The 14,207-nt window shown below is 40.8% G+C and overlaps 1 protein-coding gene across 1 annotated transcript in view; it reads left to right on the top strand.

The window, feature by feature from the left end:
• Nucleotides 1–14,207, top strand: part of ABCC12 (ATP binding cassette subfamily C member 12) — an 87,675-nt gene that overhangs the window by 30,397 nt on the left and 43,071 nt on the right. Inside the window, 3 exon segments of the mRNA XM_027868013.1 lie at nucleotides 8,428–8,552; nucleotides 9,376–9,448; nucleotides 10,245–10,448. Of these exon segments, the coding sequence (XP_027723814.1) occupies nucleotides 8,428–8,552; nucleotides 9,376–9,448; nucleotides 10,245–10,448 (402 nt within the window).

The raw sequence follows: 14,207 nt of genomic DNA, 5'->3' as shown, positions 1-14,207 counted from the left end.
TCTCTTGAATGAAATTATTGATTGTTTCTATGATCTGTTGTTTGACCCAATCATTTTTTAGGATTAGATTATTTAGTTTCCAGTTATTTTTTAGTCTATCTTTCCATGGCCCTTTATTACATTAATTATTACAATAATTTTTATTACATCATGATCTGAAAAGGATGCATTTACTATTTCTGCCTTTCTGCATTGGATTGTGAGGTTTTTATGCCCTAGTACATGGTCAATTTTTGTGTATGTGCTATGTACTGCTGAGAAAAAAGTATATTCCTTTCTATCCCCATTCAGTTTTCTCCACAGGTCTATCGTACCTAACTTTTCTAATGTTCTATTCACCTCCTTAACTCCTTTGTTGTTTATTTTGTGGTCAGATTTATCTAGTTCAGAGAGGGGGAGGTTGAGGTCCCCCACTAGTATAGTTTTGCTGTCTATTTCTTCCTGTAACTCCCTGAACTTCTCCTCTAAGAATCTGGATGCTATACCATTTGGTGCATATATGTTTAGTAATGATATTACTTCATTGTCTATGGTGCCTTTAGCAGGATGTAGTTTCCTTCCTTATCTCTTTTGATAAGATCTAGTTTTGCTTTTGCTTTGTCTGAGATCAGGATTGCTATCCCTGCTTTTTTTACTTCAGCTGAAGCATAATATATTTTGCTCCAACCTTTTACCTTTACCCTGTATGTGTCACTCTTTTTCAAATGTGTTTCGTGTAAACAACATATTGTAGGATTATGGTTTTTAATCCAATCTGCTATATGCTTCCATTTTATGGGAGAGTTCATCCCATTCACATTTACAGTTATGATTACTATCTGTGTCTTTTTCTCCATCCTTTTCTTCCCCCCTGTTTATGCTTTTCTTTCTCCTTTCTCCTTTCCCCCCCTCACTAGTGTTTTGTTTTAGACCAGTGCCTCCTTTGGTCCCACCTCCCTTCTATTATCCCTTTCCCTTTTCTTCCCCTTTACCCTTACTACTTCTTCCCTCCCTTCTATCCCCCCTCCCTTTTCTTTCTCCTTTCCCCTCCTACTACCTATAGTGCAAGTTAGATTTCTATACCTGATTATGTTATTCCCTTCTTGAGCCAAATCCGATGAGAGTAAGGTTCAAACAATGCTCATCCCCCTCCCTTCTTTACCTCTGCTCTAATAGGTTTTTGTGTCTTTTCCTATAATGTAATTTGCCCTTGTCTGCTTCCTCCTTTCTCAATACGTTTTCTTAGCTCAGACTAATCCACTTACTTGAATCCATTTAACCCACTTGATTAAATTTTTTTTATCATTACATCAAAGTCAACTTATATCCACCCCCTTTACGTATACACCTTTAACATGGTATAATACTGTTCTCAAGAGTTGCAAGTGTCCTCTTCCCTTGTAGGGATGTAAACATTTTGCCCTTATTAACAACATATTGTATCTTTCTGTCCCATTTACCCTTTTATGTCTCTCTCGAATCTTGTACTTGAAGATCAAATTTTTTGTTGAGCTCTGGTCTTTTTATCAGGAACATTTGGAAGTCCCCTATTTTGTTGAATATCTATCTCCTTCCCTGAAAAATCACGCTCATTTTCACTGGGTAGTTAATCCTTGGCTGCATTCCAAGCTCCTTTGCCTTACAGAATATCACGTTCCATGCCCTATGGTCTTTTAATGTAGAAGCTGCAAGGTCCTGTGTAATCCTGACTGTGGTTCCATGATATTTAAATTGTTTCTTTCTGTCTGCTTGCAGTAATTTCCCTTTAATCTGGTAATTTTGTAATTTAGCTATTGTATTCCTTGGCGTTTTCAATTGGGGATCTCTTTCAGGTGGGGAGCGATGGATTCTTTCTATAGTTATTTTACCTTCAGGTTCTAGGACTTCAGGGCAGTTTTCCTTTGTGATTTCCTGAAGGATATTGTCCAGGCTCTTTTTTTATTAGGATTTTCAGGTAGGCCTATAATTTTTAAATTGTCTCTCCTGGATCGATTTTCCAGGTCAGCTGTTTTACCGATGAGGTATTTTATGTTTTCATCTATTTTTTCATTTTTTTGTTTCTGTTTGACTGATTCTTGCTTTCTCTTAGAGTCATTATTTTCCATTTGTTCAATTCTAATTTTTGACATATTTTTTTTTCTGTTAGATTTTGTACTTTCTTCTCTAATTGGTCAATTGTATTTTTAAGGGATTTATTTTCTTCATTGTACTTTTTTTCCAATTGGCCAATTGTGTGTTTTAGGGACTTGTTTTCTTCAGTGTACTTTTTTTCCAATTGGCCAATTGTATTTTTAAAAGACTCCTCTACCTCTCTCATTTGACTTTTAAAATCCTTCTTGAGTTCTTCTAAGAGGGCTTTTTGGGCTTCAGAACAGTTCAGATTCCCTTTTGATGTTGCAGAAGTGGGTTTGATGACAGTGTTGTCCTCTTCAGAATTTCTGTCTTGATCTTCACTCTTCTCATAATAGGAATCTATAGTATGTTTCTTTTTACTCATGGTGTTTCTTTATTCCCTGGCCTTTACAGAGATTAAGCTCTCCTGCTAGGGATCAGAGGGCACTGACCCAAGCTTCTTGTGTTGGTAGCCTAGGTCTTGGTCACTGGCTTTGGGAGCTGGGGCCTCTTATATTGGCAATTGGAGGCTGTAGAGTTCTGGCAGCTTATCTGGTGTTGGGCTGGAATCAGCAAGGCTAGGACTTTCAGGTTAATCTAGGTTGCCTGCTTTTCCTTTCCTTTAGCTTTGTTTAGCTCTTTTTAGATAAGTGCTGCCAGGTGTTTATCTGCCTGGGGCCCCTTGCAGTGCTGCCTCCCTTATTTCTGTTGAGGCACTGGGAGACTTCTTTGCTGCAGAATGCCAAGGCACCTGGTGGTTTTCTGAGCTGGTTTCCACCAGTTATCCCACCCTCACTGAAGCACTCGGAGGTATAGCTGTTGGTGTTTGCCTGCTTGACCACCTGGGCTTCGGGATCTCCTCCTGGTTGGTAGTTGGAGGCTGTAGGGTTCTGACAGCTTACCTGGTATTGGGCTGGAATCAACAAGGCTGGAACTTTTTGGCACCTCTAGGTTGCTTTCTTCAGCTCCTTTCAGAAGAATGCTGTCGGGTGCTTATCCGCCTGGGGCCCTTTGTAGTGATGCTTCCCTTACTTTTGCTGAGGCACTGGGAGACCCGTTTGCTGTAGAATGCTGAGGCACCAGAATCTCCTCCTGGTGTGCTAAAATGGGTCTTTCCGCTAGCTGGTTGGGTGACTCCTGTTTTGTACTGCTCCCCTTCCCCCAGGGTAAGAGGGGTCTTTCCCATTAATCCTTCTAGCTACCTAGTCTACTGCACTGCTGCACCCTGTCTTTCTTCTGGTTCAGCTGTTCCAGGGTTTTTTTCTGGGGTGATATTTTCTGGGTTTTCAGAGGTTGATAGGGGAGGGTGAGAGAGACTACCTTTTTACTCCGCCATCTTGGCTACCGGAAGCGAAAGTCTGGCAACATTCTTTATAAAGCATATTAATCTTCCCATCATTTCTACTCAATTTTTTCCAAGATAGGTAAGCTCAAAAAGGAAGGATGTTTCTTATTGATTATACAATGTGGAGCTCAACCAGGAGTATAAGAAAGTATATGTTCTTAGAGTAAGTCAAGAGGAAGTCTGCCACACATTGCTCAGTGTGTGTACCATTTTCAAAAGCTGAATATTGCTGTGTGAAGCTTTGCTGTTTCTAGAATCCCCTTCAGCTTACTGTACCTTTGCTCCCATACATTCTTCAGATTCTTGCCAGAGTTGCCACTATCACATTTGAATTTTTTAAAAAACAGTTGTGTTTTTCTCTCTCCACTTTTTTCCTATTGCTCTTTTAAAAAAAGTTATCATTTGCTGTATCAGTTGATCAAGGGTATATTATGCAGACAAGGTATATATCAAATACTGACAAAAAAAATCATCTCTCTATATAGGCCTGTATATGGGTTATGCCAGATGGGGCTGCCCAGGATCCAGAGCCCAAAGTTGGATAGAGGTAACTTTTTTAGTCTCTGGGAACCCCAGTTATTGCAGTTGCCACTGCTACTTCCTCGCTCTACTTCCTGCTTACTTCCATTCTGCCATTCCCATGAGACTCTGATGAGGGAGGAAAAAGGCAACAAGTCTAGTGACTGAGTTGCCCTGGAGTCCCTGGCATCTCTTTAACCCTCAAACACGAGAGTTGTCTTGGTGTAGATGCCTTGGATGCACTGGTGGTACTTGTGCTTGGGGGAGCCCAGTTCCTGTTGGGTGGGCTGTCTGTCTCCCTTCTTCTTGTCTCCTGCAGGCCTCACTCCTGCCTGGGTACTCCAGGGTAAGGGAAAACAATCAGTTAATGACATTTTTACCCCTTTGACTTCTCTGACCACTTTGTTTTGTGACTCAAACCACACTCTGAGGTTCTGTTGCTCTGGTTGGTATGATTAAGGGAGACACAAAAGTAAAAATTTTTAAAAGAATTTTTTTACAATATTTTTTGTAATAATTTTTACAAATTAAAAGCTTTAAAAAGTTAAATATTATTTTAAAAAGATGATCCAATCATCAGTCCTTAAATTCTACCACCCTCTTCATGGATAAAGTACAGGGATAAGGGAGCAGGATATAGTACAAAAGATATACTTTTAAGGCAAGAATATAAGGCTAAAGAAGGTTATTCTGTATTTTAGAGTAAGGGTAAAGATGTGATTAAAAGAAACCATTTGCAAAGTTTACTTTTTTTGAGTTAAGTTTAGATGTTAATTATATATTAATTTGATCATTTAATTTCTTTAGTTTGATGAATAAATAATATTTTTGTAACTGAGTATTAGTAAACATTCATTTTGAAAAAAATTCTCTGGTTGAATACCCTAATGAAATCTCCTATACATGCCCCATATCCTTCTGTCTAATCTGAGTTGTGTCTTCTTCTTTAGATGACCTAAATGTCTGGAAAGCAAAATCACTCTCATTTTCAAGACTATCCTTTAATGTGCCAATGATAAACATGGCCAATTCATCTCCCTTTGTCACTGACTATCTAATTAGCTACAAAATCAAAAGCTCAACTTTTTAGATCCCTTCCATTTTGAAGGAATCTGTAAATTTAGTTTGTAAGGAACAGAAGGCTGTTTGATAATTTCAGATTGAATCACTACAGTTGTAATATGGGCAATAACTTATAAAAACAGCCTCTAAAAAATAACCATCTTGCCACACACTAATATGCTTCCTTTTTCCCCTCTTCATTGCATAGCCTCTTCATTTTCATTATCTTTTCCTTTTTTGCAGTAAGGCGGGGTTGTGTCTCTAGGCCCAGCACAAGCATAGTTCTTCACTCCAACGCTCCTACATTATTACAAGAAGCCCTCTGGGCTGCTCTGCTATGCTGCACAGTGAAAAGGATTTAATTAAGACTTACATTTCTGCATCCCTATACATATTAGGGCTTCAACTTTTGAGGCTGATGACAGGCTTTCTCAGGGTAACATTTCCCATCCTCTCTTCTTTACAGCTTAGAGCAAAGGTACCGTGACTGGGTTACAAGGGCAGGGGGGTCCTTGCAACACCACTATGTCTAACCTCTGTTGCTTTGGCAGGGAAAGGTCTTAGGAATCTGTGGCAATGTTGGAAGTAGAAAGAGCTCTATCATACCAGGTAAGAAAAATGCTGAAGAATTAGCTTTAAAAAAATACCATTTACCTAAAGTACTGCATTTGAATAATCCCTAGATGGTCTATCTCTTGCTACAAATAGGACATATTTTGCTTGGCAAATCCAAACCTGTGGCAGAGTCCTACTGTGGAAATACTTCCTCTCTTGCTCTATGCAATGAGAGTATCTAAAATGATTTCTCAATGGTGATTTCTCATGCTTAACTGCTTTACTTTCCTTTATCTGATTGGGATATGGTGTCACACATACTTGTTGTTCAAGAGGCAAGGCTAAAATAGTGACTTAACTGTTTAAGATGGAACTACCAGTAAGAGATTGTTCATTAAAATCTTTGCACTCCTTGAGGATGTTCATGGGATCTTAGAATCCTTAACTCCCTTTGCATCTTTGAACAGGATCCTTCTGCTCTGTGAAGCCTCTCTTGGTTGCCTCCATTGTCAGTGACCTCTCCCTCTTCAAACTTCATTGTATTAGCTTGTCCTTATACACATGCGTACTATGTTTCTTCACAATAGAACATGAGGTCCTCGATTTTCATACCCCTCAGTGACTAGCGCAATATCTGAGATAAAGTCAATCAGTCAATTAGTATTTATTAAGTGCCTACTATGTGCCATGCAAAGAGAGCTAGGTAGCACAATGGATAGAGTACCAGGCCTGGAATCAGGAAGACTCATCTTCGTGAATTCAAATCCAGCCTTAGAAGCTTACTAACTATGTGACCCTGGGCAAGTCACTTAACTCTGTTGGCCTCAGTTTCTTCATCAATAAATTGACCTGGAGAAGGAAATGGCAAACCACTCTAGTATCTTTGCCAAGAAAACCCCGAATGGGGTCACAAAAAGTTGGATACAACTGAAACAACTGAATAACAATATGTGCCAGGCACTATACTAAGTGCTAGAGACATAAAAAAAGGCAGAGGATAATTCTTGCTCTCCAGGAGCTCACAATCTACTGTAAGGGGAAGACAATGTGCAAACAACTATATACAAATAAGCTACAATCAGGATAAATAGGAAATAGTGAACAGAGAAAAGACACTAGAATTAAGAGAGATTTAGAAATTAAGAGGGTTTAGGAAGGAAAGATAATAAATTACGTTTTGGACATGTTGAGTTTAAGATGTCTACAGGAAATCTAGTTTAAGATGTCTACTACACAGTTGGAGGTCTGAGACGAGAGGTCAGCAAAGAGATTAGGGCTGGATAAATAGATTTGAGAATCATCATCATAGAGCTGATTATTGAATCTATGGGACTTGATGAGATCACTGAGTGAAACAGCACAAAGGAAGAAGAAAAAAAGGCCCAGAACAGAGCTCTGTGGAATTGCCCTCAGTTAGCAGGCAAAACCTCGCTGAAGATCAAGCAAAGGAATCTGAGAAGTAGTGGTCAGACAGGTAAGAGGTGAACCAGGAGAAAAGAGTCCCCCAAACCTGAAGAGAAGCAAGTATTAAGAAGAGAGTGATTGACAGTGCCACTGGATGCAGATGTCAAGATGAGGATTGAGAGAGAGACAGCCAGCCAGACAGAGACAGAGAGAGAGAGAGACAGAGACAGACAGAGACAGAGACAGACAGAGAGAGAGAAAGACAGAGAGAGAGAGAGAGAGAGAGAGACAGAGAGAGAGAGAGGGAGAGGGAGAGGGAGAAGGAGAGGGAGAGGGGAGAGAGAGAGGGAGAGAGGGAACAGGTACTTAATGCTTTTATTGGATTAATCTGATTAGGATCATAGGATTTATAGCTGGAATGGGTGTGATCATTAATCACGGATGTTCATTGAGTTCAACCCTTCATTTTACAGACAAGGAAACTGGAGAAGTTAAGTGACTTGACTGATATGGGATGGAGTGGAAAGAACATTACAAGCCACTGGGATTCTAGTCTCTCCTCCCATCACTTACTAGCTATGTGACTTTGGGCTAGTCACAACTTTTTTGGACCTTGGTTGTCTCAGCTCTAAAGTAGGGACTATGCCACTGTATCTACTTGAAGGCAGGAGTCTGGCCTAAATGACCACTTGAATTCCATTCTAGCTCTAAGGCCGATGGAGCATCTAAATTGCTATTATAATAAACAAAAACTGTAGTGTAGTGGAAAGAATATAGGATGGGAGTCAGAAGAGCTGGGTTTGAATCCTAGCTCTCTTCTTTACTAGTTGTATAACCTTGCTGTCAGTCATTTCATCTTTCTGGGACTTAGTTTCCTCATCTACAAGATGGAATAATGGCCACCACAACTACCTCATTGGGTTGTAATGATTTAATGACATGTGTGTATAAATATGCATATATGTACAATACATACATGTGGCCATAAAGTGCCATATGAACATCAGCTATTATTATTACAGGTTAGGAATCATAGTCAGCTTTACTGTAGCAAAGAAACTATGTCTTACCCTCAACTACCTTAGTAGTGTTCATGTAACGATTATGGAATGCTACTGACACATAGGATACAATAGTATTCAGAATGTGTGTGTGTGCGCACGTATATGCACATATGTGTGTGTATGTATGTGAGACGTCATATGTGCATATACACCCACATTTATGTATGCATGTATGTATGTGAGACGTCATATGAATGTCAGCTATTATTATTAGCATCTAGGCACAACAGTAGGCTTTATGGTGTGGAAAAGAAATTGTCTACTTTCCACTACCTTAGTATTCATGTAATGAGGAATGTTGCTGACCCAAAGAGGATACAAGAGTATCCAGAATATGGCTTTCCAGTGATTTGGATATCTGCATGTTACGTGATGCTCTTGTTTTAGATGCAATTATGGGATGGGTCTGTGGCAGTAAATGGAACAGTGTCTTATATGTCACAGCAAGCATGTATCTTTCATGGAAACATGAGAGAAAACATATTATTTGGAGAAAAGTTTGACAGTCAAAGGTAAAAGTGTATTACTCAGTAAACAGGTTTAGACATGCCATTCTGAATGATAGCAAAGAGAGTTTTTTTCCTAAGTGTCCCATTGCAACATTTATAATGGCAAAACAGATACTGCTGTTTCTTCTAACCACCTTAGGAAGCTGGAAGAAACTGCTTCAGAGTACCTATGTTTCACACAATGAGAAGCTGATTTGAATCAGAACTCTTATTTCCACTGTCAAGTAACATATGCTAAGGACTTAGCACAACATCACATATGTTTATTGACTGCAGAAAAATGAAACCACTAATTTTGCTTTAGGCTGGGTAACCTAAACCTCCCTTGAAATCAGAGGTGGCAGGTATGTGCTTAATCAGTCCTGGCATTAATTGATGCCACTGCCATCAGGATGTGTTGCTATTCCTTTGCAGGAAGTGATTTAATGGAATAGAAACAAAGTTTCCAGTTTTAAGAGCACACTATTAAGCTGAAACCTACCCAGAAAAGAAGGCAGCAATTTTATTAGAAAATGCAGTAGAGTGAAGGTGAAGTGCTGGTGGTAGGGAAGAGGGAAATGCAGAATTGTAAACCAGACTGAGCCCTACAGCCACTGCAAGTTTCAGTTTCCATCCCTGAGAGACACACAGAGATTTATGGGGGTGACATGATGGTTAGAACAAGGCTTATGTACCTAACTTCACTCCATAAACCAACCTGAAGAACAGCGTCGATTTGATAAAACAAAATGAGGGTTTCAAAGGCAGATCCTAAGCTCTTTCACAATATACAGCTGGAGGGGCGGGTCTTTCTTAAAAGGCCTACTTTTTCATTTTGTCCTTTTAGGTACCAGCATGCAGTCAAGGTCTGTGGCTTGCAACAGGACTTAAAAAATCTTCCTTACGGAGATTTGAATGAGGTGAGCATTACCATGCCCTCACACAGAACAGCAACCACAAATGCAGGCCTTTTCCCCAAGATCCTTTAGACTTAGTGGGCACTTATTCTAGTTGAAGGATCTTCGAGGAGTGACAAGACTCCTGATAAGCTAAAGCCATAGTCCTCCTCAGAATCCTCATGTAGAAGTTTGTGCCTCTTCTCATCTCATCTCAGCTGGACTTTCCCTCTTATTGATGTGATCATGCCAAACACCAAGGGCCAAGAGCAAGGTACTGAGTCAGGCCAGACTTCTTCGGATGTCAACAGGTATGGCCTTTGGCCACCATGGTCAGTTAAGGTGAAGTCAGCAGGCTTTTAGGGAAAATGTTTTCAGAGGCACTCCATCTGCCTTGGTGGGTTGGCTATCATAATTCTTACCAAAAACATTTGAGGGAAGGGCAGAGCATCCTCTTGCCATGAACGGTTCTCTGGGCAAATGCCCTCAGTGGACTGTTCTTCACCTTGAATTTCCCTCAAGAACATAATCAGGGCCTGGTTTCAGTCCCTTCCATTTTAGCATTCATGCTATTCTGATCTATGTGGAGTGGCAGGAAGAAAAGATGGTTGTTCTTCTGCCACCATCAAGCTGGAGGAGGGGAGTGGGCTGGGGTGGGGTGTGTGTCAAAAAAGTTCTGTGATAGATAAGCAATTCTTGTTTCACTATAAATCTGAAGTACCGGACTGAAAAATCAGAATAGCTTTTCTACTGACTGGTTATTTCCTCCATGCAGAAAATGGAAGGGCCGATAGGGTATGATCTTTCTACTGTTTTGCAGATTGGGGAGCAGGGCCTTAACCTCTCTGGGGGTCAAAAGCAAAGGATCAGCTTGGCACAAGCTGTATATGCCAACCGTGAGATCTACCTGCTGAATGACCCACTCTCAGAGGTGGATGCCCATGTTGGGAAGCAAATTTTTGAAGAGTGCATTAAGAAGGCACTCAATGGGAAGACCATGGTTCTGGTAACTCACCAGCTACAGGTAACAGGAATCCAGGTGTTCTACATGGCCATAGTAGCAGTGGCCACTTTCTGACTTAGCACCACTCTGCATTTGTAAAGTGAGAAAATAGGTTATTCAGAATAATCACTCCCATGGATATAATACATTGATGTTTACAAAGCATCTTCCTCACAACCACCTTGTGAGGCAGGTAGCATAAGGATAATTATACCTGTTTCACTGATAAAAGCAGCTGAAGCTCGGAGAAATTAAGTGAAATGCTCAAGGCCCACTTAGGCCTCCTGACTCCAAGTCCTGTGCATTTTCCACTCCATCATAACATAAACTGAGGCCATACAAAACCTGGGGACGTGTAGATGGTAGAACATAACCTGGAGGAGGATGACCAGTCCACTATCCAAAGTGAGTTCTATATTTAAATCTCCTGTGCAAATTTACTCTTTGTGTGCATGGCTACCATATTTACTTAATGATGGCTCTGCCTCTGAGTTGCCATGTGACTTTGGACAACCTCTCTGAACCTATGTCTTTTCCCTCTATAAAAGTGAGGAACTTGAACTGCAGGATATCTTCTTCTTTCTAAAATATCTTCTTCCATCTCAAAAAAAAAATGTGGACCTCCCCTCCCCATTCTCCCCACACATTTTACTCCCCTTTAGGAAAATGCAACCAGCCACCAGGTGGCACTGGGAGAATGATTTCCATTTCCTAGTAGCTCAGTTCCAAGGAGAAAGGCAAAGAGAGTAGGGCAGGACAGAAGAAATCTTCTGCCTTTATGCTTGTGGGCTGGTTGATGGCTTTTTTTAATAAGTGGAAACAGGTGCAATGACTGTGGTCAACCAGCCAAAGAAATCTGATGTGAGGATTGCAAAATAAGTTTGCAAAATAAAATATAGCATACTTCCATTAGCAAACAAGGGTTTCACCCATTCAAAATCATTACTCAAGTCCTTACCAATGTATATCTCTAAACCAGGCCATACCAAATGATCCATGAATTCAAAAGTTAAAGGCATTTAATTAAAATAGATAGGAAGGTAAACAACAAGGAATTGAATCAGTTAGTAAATGATCCCTGTACTCATCGCTACCCTCCCAGCTCTCCAGGAGGGCACTCTGCAAGCTGACATCTGATTCTTCTGCATTCCCAACATAACAGGAGGGGAGCACATATCAAATTCATGCTAGCAATCCTGCATCCTAAAGTCCAACTACAGGGCAGCTAGATGGCGCAGTGCATAGAGTACTGGCCCTGGAGTCAGGAGGACCTGAGTTCAAATCCAGCCTCAGACACTACTAGTTGTGTGACCTTGGGCAAGTCAATTAACCCTAATTGCCTCAAAAAAAGTCCAAAGCCACTCTGCTGAGTGAGCCTGTTCCTCAGTCTCAGAGAAACAAGTTAGATAGCACTGAGTCCTGGGCGATGGACAAACACTGAAGCCTCTTACCACGCAGCTTGAAAACATGATCATGGTCCAGACAAGATGTAAAATTCAGGATGCCATGATCAGATTCTCCATGCTTGCTTTTTCTCCACATCACTAAATTTAAAGGCCTATCATCCATCAGGTATGATGCCAGGTACTAGGGGCACAAAGAGGAAAGCACAATCCCTCAAGGCATTTACCTTCTATTGCTATGGCTTTGTTCTGAGAGGCAGTGTAGTTCAATGGAAAGAGAGTTGGCTTTGGAATCAGAGAACGTGGAATCATAATCCTGGCTTTGTCACTTACAACCTACATGAACACAGAAAAACAATTTAATCTCTTTGGGCCTCAATTTCCTCATCTACAAAATGAATCTGAGTTGGACCAGATGATCTCTAAGGTCCCAGAGTTCTATGATCTCAATCCTTTTTCTTTTGCTTCCATGTCTCTGCTGTCAATCCTTCTGCCACCCACAAGAGGTTTTTGTGTGAGACTCATTGAGTGTGCTAATACAGAGCTTCCCCGATGACTAATGCTCAACCTTCTGGGAAATGTACAGAAAATTTCCTCCACGGAATTGGGGCCTCTTTGGCCCCAAATATCACACGAAATAGAATACACTAACATGTCCTCTATAAGGACAACTAGGACCCTAGAAAGGCCCTCTGAGATTATTTAGTACAATCTCTTCATTTTATATATGAAGAGACTGAGGCATAGAGAGGAAGAGACTTCTCCATGGTAACACAGGTAGTAACAAATACCACAGTGAGATCTTGAACCCAAAGCGTCTGCCTTCAAATCCTGGGCTCTTTCCACCAAACCATGTTGCTTAAAACCACACAGAGTATCACTGGCCTGGCTGAAATTGAGCGTTGCTAGTCAGAAGTGCTTCTTTAATTGTCCCTTGGAGCCGAGGCATGTTTTGGTATAGCAGAAAGAGCTTCAGCTCTAAAGTCAGCAGACGTATTTTAGTCAATTCAATTCAACTTTTTAAGCTCAATAAACTCTTACTAAGTACATAAGAAGTGCCAGCCACAATGCTGGGGATACAAAGATTAAACCAAACAAAAAAGTTCATGCCTTGAAGCTTATGGTCTATTGGGGGAAACAAGAGGTATACAACGTACACAGGTAAGTAAGTACGCACAAAATTCAAATAAAGTAAGTTCAGAATAAGGGGGAGCAGGACTAATATTTTGGACAGGGGAAGGGGAGGAATCAGGAAAGGAGGCTCATTGAAGTGGGGCTTGGGTTCCAGCACTGAAGGGATTTAGAGATTCCAAGAGTCAGAAGGGAGAAGGGAAAACACACAGGCTCCACAGGTCAGTCTGTCCAAAGCAAGGAGAAAGGAGATGGAATATTGTATGCAGGGAATCATAAGCAGGTCACTTCAGCTAGAATATAATGTGTTAGAGGAATCCTCTGAAGTCAGTCTAGAAAGATAGGTCAGATAGGGCTGTAAATGCCAAACAGAAGACTGTATCTTAGAGCCTCAATAAAGGAGCCCCCGAAGCATCTTACACAGTTTAGCTTCATTGCCAGACTCGAACTTCAGCCTTTGCACTGTCACCAAGTCCGTGGGATCTTGGATAATTTGTTTTTCTTCTTTGAGGCTCGGTTTCCTTATATATGGCAGTGAGGTGGCATGGTGGATAGAGTGCAGGCAGGGCCTGGAGTCAGGAAAACTCATCTTTTTGAGTTCAAATCTGGCCTCAGACACTCTGTGTGACTTGTTAAGAAAGTCACTTAACCCTGTTTGCCTCAGTTTCCTTATCTGTAAAATGAGTTGGAGAAAGAAACGGCAAACCATTCCAAAATCTTTTCCAAGAAAACCCCAAATAGCGTTATGAAGAGTTGAACACAACTGAATAACAACTAAACAACAAAATTACTTACGTTGTAGGAAAAAATACTCACCCTATCTCATTTGGTTGTTGTGAAATGATATAATAAACAAAAATGTACTGTGCAACGGTTAGGTGGTAGTATTTTCACAAAAAAGACTTGTTAAGGCTGGTCTCATCTAGACCTTGACGGGTTAAGCCATTCTCTCCACTGAGTTGTCAAGGTTTGGGCATTTTGTGCTCTCCCCGGGAAAACCGCTTTCTTTGCTCACTGTGCCTGTTCAGTGACCACCACGAGGACCATAAAGACTTGGCCAATTGAAGTGCAAGGTTTCAGGACTCCTTTTATTTGGAGTTCAGTAGTTCTACCTCCCCAAGGTACGATCGGATAAGAAGTAACATTCTTATTCTTTCGGTCATCTCAAAGGAAAATGTGGAGATTCTAACATCAACCAGGAGGCTTGTGAAATTTGAGGAAGGTGATGAACACTTGCTAGTTCTTC

The sequence above is a fragment of the Vombatus ursinus genome, unplaced genomic scaffold (assembly GCF_900497805.2).
Source record: "Vombatus ursinus unplaced genomic scaffold, bare-nosed wombat genome assembly UNPS02014786.1, whole genome shotgun sequence".
NCBI classification, from domain to species: Eukaryota; Metazoa; Chordata; class Mammalia; order Diprotodontia; family Vombatidae; genus Vombatus; species Vombatus ursinus.
Note: the sequence above shows the minus strand (reverse complement) of the source record. Positions and strands in the feature narration are given on the sequence as shown.